This window comes from Perissodus microlepis, chromosome 22, assembly GCF_051167445.1.
Source record: "Perissodus microlepis isolate ML-2025 ecotype Zambia chromosome 22, ASM5116744v1, whole genome shotgun sequence".
Lineage (NCBI taxonomy): Eukaryota > Metazoa > Chordata > Actinopteri > Cichliformes > Cichlidae > Perissodus > Perissodus microlepis.
The window spans coordinates 26,989,001-26,995,000 of NC_140481.1; the positions used below are offsets into that span (position 1 = coordinate 26,989,001).

The window sequence follows — 6,000 nt, forward strand, 5'->3', positions numbered from 1 at the left end:
CTTTGTCACCTGTAAGCTGTTAGAAACATTCATGTTTATGTGGACTGATTTGTATCAAAATATAACCGTGTTTGTGTGCAGGAAAAAATATACTTTGCATGTAGTGTGGCCTGTTTTCAAGAATTTAAGAGGGTCAACAGCATCACGGCTACCTGTGAATACTGTAAGAATGAAAGAATCATCAAAGACGTCAAGAGAGTCGGCGGCAAAGACTGCTGCTTCTGCAGCGATGGTAAGGAGAACATGTCAGTGTAGTTTGTTTATGGTCCATTTCACATGATCGGGAAGTTTACTGGAGCCTCACCTTTCTCTTCTCGCAGCCTGCAAGACGCTTTTTTGTCAAGAGCTAAAAGGGAAGTGGGGTAAACACTGTCGCTCGTGCAGTTACTGCCAGTCGATATCCAAGAGTCTGGTGACGACACCGGGTGAAGACATGGACATCGAGTTCTGCTCTGAAGCTTGTTGCTCAAAATACAAAATGCTCCTCAGCCATGTAAGTGAAGGGTGATGCTCACACTCTGCACAGTCTGTCTGCTGCAGATGAAGGGTTTTTTTCCTTTTTTTACCCTTGAATATAATTTGTAAAAAGACAATTTAATCACCAATTCTTCTCCTAACTGATTTTTTCTCAGGTGGCAAAATGTGACACCTGCAGTAACAAAGGGAAACTAAAGCAGAGTCTGCCACTGCTGGGAGAGGTCAAATACTTCTGTGGCATGAAGTGTCTCCTGCACTTCTGCAGTAACAAGGTTCAGATGCTCGACGGAGGTATGCACATTTGCTGTTTCATTTGCTCCTGATGGAGCTTCCTGGTTAAGTGAAGGTTAGAATAATTTGTTCTTGAGTCCTGGGTCAGTTACAGGCTTTATAAATCTGTGCTGCAGTTTAATCAGTTACTAGCACCACTGACTGGCTCTCCTCTCTTTCCAGAAGTCTCTTCATCTCCGGTGTCTGCAGCACCAGCAGAGTCCTCTCCTGTCATTGGGAATGTTTTATCTTTGGCTAATTCTCTGACCAGGCAGCACAGCGGCCCAGCAGCCTCTACACAACTTGGTACACACACACAGACACATTATTTATTAACACATGGTGATATTTCACCCAGGAAATAAACTGAGTAGTAATTGTGGGAAATTGTGATGCTGTGTGTGTTTTGTTTTAGCTGCTCTGACTATAGTTGTTGCCATGTTTTTTCTGGCTATCATTTCTCCACAGGCTCCATCACTGACATTCAAACAAAGGTCATTGGACATGTAAGTCTGCAAAGATGTTTTAATCAGTGTGCTTCCATATAAACTTCTGTTTTGATACATTAGAAGTGGCTAAATTTCAGAAAAACCTAATAATATGATCTGTGTTACAAATGAAACCAAGTTGTCTTTGTCGTCATTTTGATTTGATCGTAGTTGAAGGTGTTTTTGTGACCTGTCTGTTCTTCAGGCCAGCGTTCAGACTGTCCCAAAGGAGCTGAAGAACAAGTCGATCATCTGTACTCCACTGGTTCATAACAAAGGGGTCTCCTGTACAGAAGAAGCTCTTAAAATAGAGACACAAAAAGGTGAAGCACATAAATTTTCTGTTGTGAAACATGAACAGGTACCATCTTTTCAGAATTAACAGTTTTGGTGTTTACTCCATTTTTTCTTTTCTGTTGTTAGAAGACCGTTGTGATCCTAAAGTCGTAGTCCTGCCTGTCCCAGTGCCGGTTTACGTTCCTGTGCCTATGAACATGTACAGCCAGTACACTCCACAGCCGGTGGGCCTGCCCTTACTGGTAAGTAAAACACATCTTTGATCTTAAACGAATATGAGACCATTACTGTAAGATAAATGCTCTCATTCTTTAAAAGTACTTAAATGTTGCTTTGTCATTTCTAGGTTACATATTTTTTAAAAATCCTTGAAGTTTTTTTCTGTTTGAGGAAAAAACATTTCTGAGTTGTGGTTCATTTAAAAAATTATGATAATTTATTGAAAGCTGTTTGTCCTGCTGCTTTTAACTTTAAGTACATTTGTCATTTGCCGCATTTCAACCTTTTAAACTCAGTAGAAACCCGAGTCTTAAGTCTGTGTTTCCCACAGCTGCCTGTGCCCCTGGTCCTCCCTGTGAACACAGATGGCTCTGAGGCAACGGTGAAATCCACAAAAGAGAGTTTGCATCCTGAAAACTTACAGGGCGAGCTCAACATCAGGCCTGAGACGGAGATAGAGCAGAGCGGGGAAGGGCAGAAGCATGGACAAATGATAAAAGAGGAAGAAAGACCCAAGCCTTCATCCCTGCAGGGTAAGAATTGTTTTTAATTACATGAAATAATTACATATTTTTACAGGGACAGGACGACCTGTAGTACTTGGGTAAGAAAAATGAGTTTCCATCATTTATGCACACATGAACCAAACTGAGCCAAACAACGTTTTTTATATAAATCACAGCAACTATGTCTGTTCCCTCTATTTGTGTGATTGTTATGGTCTCATCAGTCATTTATGACTTAATGTTTCGGTTTACTCGGGATGGACGTGACAGTCACAGCTGTGTCAAAGATCCTGTGTCACCATAGAGGCTGATTAGGGATGTTTCCTATAAACAAACACACCTTAGTATTACCTGTTAATAATGTTAATACACAGGTTACTATTAGCTTCAACAACACTTACATACAGTGTGTTTTTCGGGTTAGTAATAATAACAGCTGGCTCTACTCCATTTAGCTGCAGTTGTTGAACTTGCTGGTTTTACTGCTTTGAGCTGTCAGAATGTGCTTTGTAAAAGGTCTTGGATTATAGGTGCTGTGTTCCTGTAATAAGTGCACATATTTTTTCTCTAATAATAAAAAATATCAAGGATAAAAGAACTGTTTCTCTCTCCTGGTTTTTTTCATTATTTTCAGACCATGCCAGGAGCTGCAGCAGTGACTTGCGTACAGATTTTAAGCCCACTTTTGACAACCAGGAGGATTTCTTTGATACCAGCGCCGGGCCGGTCACTCAGCCGCGAGGCCACAAAACCTCCCCTCCAGTTTCAGATGAGGACATGCCCAGCAGTCCTATTCCTGACCCCCCACCTCTTTCTCCTCCTTCAGCTCTGGAAACTCCTCAGAGATCACCCGTCACTCCTCCTGCTCCAATTTTAGTACCACAAACTTTGGACAAAGACAAGAACAAGGTAAGAAACCAGCTGAGCTGGTTAGAAGCTGCGTGATGTTTCCTTTCTGTGGTTTTGACTCTTCTGTGTGTCTCAGGATTGTAACCTGGAGCAGCTTTCAAAGAAAGATGAGCAAGACGCTCCTAAAACAGACTTTACTCAACCAGTGTGTTCAAAGCAAAACACACTGAAGAGTCAATGTGGAGTTGATGCCTGGAAGAGATGGATCAAGTGGAGAGAGTCGCAAACCAACCTGGAGCCCGTTTCTTGTATGTTTTGTAACATTTTTTTACTTGTCTGTAAGCTTTAGATTGTTTTCCTCTTTGAAATGAATGAAAAAAATTCAGGTGGAAAAATCCCAGTAAACACTACTATAGTCATAAACATGCTGTTTTCTGCTTTGTTCGTGCATATGTGCAGGTAGAGGATGGAGCTTTTTTTCTAACTTTTGAGAACTTCATGCTGCTGTTTGAAAATTTCCCCATTTTTCCTGTGAAAAAGTAACTACACCCTCTACATTGTAGAATCTAGCAGGAATACATTTCTCTTAAGGTCCTGCCACAGCATTTCAGTTCAGTTGAGGTCTGGACTTTGTGACTTTATTCATTCTGAGCCATTCTGCTGTGCTTGGGATCATTGTCCTGTTCCATGATTCAGTTTCGGCCTCACGTTTGACTCCAAAGCCAAATACTTTGTTATACAGAGGAGTTCATGGTCGACTCAGTGACTGCACGATGCCCAGGTCCTGTAGCTGGAAAACAAGGTCAAGTTTGACCTTCAGTGTATAGAGACCATAAAATCAATAGTCCTGTGAGAAACTTTTGTTTTTCCATTCTGAGACAATTCATAAAAAAAGAGCAGATGAATACAATTTGAGTGTAACTTTATTTTTTTTTGTATTTTGTCTCATGAAGGCAATGATGTCAAAGCTAATCAACTAAAACCTTTTCATGACTCTTTCATCTGTTAGCTCATGCACTGACGCTGAAGGCAGACCTCCTTCGTTGCTCTGTGGCTGAACTGAGCGACTGCCTGCTTTGCTTCATCAGGGAGGTGAAACAGTCCGATGGAGAGCCGTACTCCCCCGGCAGGCTGTTCTACCTCTGCCTCAGCATTCAGCTGGTAAGACTAGAAATGACAGTATATACATTTATATTTATTGGCAAATGGGCTGCCAGACCCTGCTGGTTCTTTCTAACTTGGCTCTCTGGCTCCTTCTCTTCCCTTTTCCTTTTTTTGTCCCCCATGCATTGTGCTGGCCTGTGTGGTGCAGTGCTCGGGTCCTCCCTTCTGTCCTGTCCCTTTGCCCGGCTGCCTGTGTTGGGGTGGGTGGCTCTTGCTTCCGAGATTGATGGGGGTCCAGGAGTGTGGGGCTTGGGTGGTTTCCTTTTGGGGCTGCTGGTTGTCTTGCGCCTTTGGCCATGGTGCCTGGGTTGTGCTGGCCAGCGCCTTTCTTGGACTTTCGGGTCTGTTTGCTGTCCCTCGGCTTCTGTGGCGTTCTGGGCCCTTCTCTCACTTACTACGTCTGCTGGCTGGCTTAAACTATATCTTCATGGTGGCATTAGCCACTGGTGTGCACTTTGGTGCATGTTTTTCACACAGCACGCTGGTGTTCTCGGCTGGGGATTCTGGGCTTCATGACGTTTGTGTTCTGGTGATTTGGGCGAAGTCGATGGGGTGGACTTGTTTTTACAGCACAAGTTTCCACAATGATGATAAGATTTAGAGGCTGGGTGAGTGTCATGGGGCTTTCATGCTGCTCCGTGGGCACAGTGATCCAACACTCAACGATTGTTTACTTTTTCTGTTAATTTGTCGCCCACCTGTTTGTCATAACCATATCCTGTGTTTAGTGTTTAATGAGCCATATTGGTTTTTGTCTTTCTCTGTAGTTTCTGGTTCAGAACGGTCGGCTGGAGAACATATTCAGTGATCTCATCTACGACAGGTTTTCCACGGAGTTGACCAAGATCCTTAAACCTTCAGTCACAGGTGGAGGTAAATTATCTTCAGCACCACGTTTTTTCCTGTCTTTGATATTTTGATCAGGGCCATCAGCTGCCTGTTGTTTTTGGCAGGTTGTGTCCTGTCCTGTGTGGAGGAGCAGTTTCTGTGGGACTGTAAACAGCTGGGGGCGTACTCCCCTACTGTCCTGCTCAACACGCTGCTCTTCTTCTTCTGCAAGTACTTTGGCTTCACCACAGTTGAGCAGCACCGCCGGCTGTCCTTTGCAAACATCACACTCTGCACCAAAACCAGCAAGAGCAACACCAAGACCACCTTCCTACGCTTCCACCCACCTACTTGTACAAACCAGGAAGAGTCAGGTACCAAACGGCTGAGGGGCCAAAAGTAAATTTGTGTATAGTAAATTGTATGACATGGAAGTTTACATTTTTACTTAAGTCATGTTGTTGTGGTTTTTGTGTGTTCTTCAGACACGTATGACGTCCCAGCTAAGAAGGTTAAGAAAAACGAGTCTGAGGAGGATTTGCTGGAGATGATGGAGAACCAGGAGAACCCCCTTCGTTGTCCAGTCAGACTCTATGAGTTCTACCTCTCCAAGTGGTCGGTGTCTCTAACTCCTTAGGGATTTATGCCTATCACCCTTTATCTCCATCTATCAGCAGTATTAATTCTCCTAGTTTGAAATTTGCGAACCCATTTAGTGCATAAGAAACTGAAACAGTTCTGTATCAACGCTAAAATAAGGTATAAAATGTTTAAAATGTATTTACATTTAGAGATGTCTAACTTCAATGACCTCAAATTATTATTATTATTATCTTTTTTTAAAAACACATTTTTTCCTCTTTCATGTAGTCCCGCATCGCTGAGGCAGCGCAGCGATCTTT

At 42.9% G+C, this 6,000-nt stretch overlaps 1 protein-coding gene across 3 annotated transcripts in view; it reads left to right on the forward strand.

Moving 5' to 3' along the window:
* Window positions 1-6,000, forward strand: part of LOC146363359 (uncharacterized) — a 29,826-nt gene that overhangs the window by 22,587 nt on the left and 1,239 nt on the right. For 2 of the 3 annotated variants that reach the window (XM_084918923.1, XM_084918924.1), the window contains exons 34-48: window positions 82-232; window positions 321-493; window positions 633-768; window positions 931-1,053; window positions 1,216-1,253; window positions 1,441-1,558; window positions 1,659-1,774; window positions 2,083-2,284; window positions 2,892-3,166; window positions 3,243-3,414; window positions 4,116-4,267; window positions 5,038-5,143; window positions 5,224-5,472; window positions 5,584-5,713; window positions 5,969-6,000. The exon at window positions 5,969-6,000 is cut by the window's right edge and continues 1,239 nt beyond it. In XM_084918923.1, the coding sequence (XP_084775049.1) occupies window positions 82-232; window positions 321-493; window positions 633-768; window positions 931-1,053; window positions 1,216-1,253; window positions 1,441-1,558; window positions 1,659-1,774; window positions 2,083-2,284; window positions 2,892-3,166; window positions 3,243-3,414; window positions 4,116-4,267; window positions 5,038-5,143; window positions 5,224-5,472; window positions 5,584-5,713; window positions 5,969-6,000 (2,173 nt within the window). The remainder of the gene's footprint in view (window positions 1-81; window positions 233-320; window positions 494-632; window positions 769-930; window positions 1,054-1,215; window positions 1,254-1,440; window positions 1,559-1,658; window positions 1,775-2,082; window positions 2,285-2,891; window positions 3,167-3,242; window positions 3,415-4,115; window positions 4,268-5,037; window positions 5,144-5,223; window positions 5,473-5,583; window positions 5,714-5,968) is intronic. The other variant, XM_084918925.1, reaches the window with a different exon arrangement.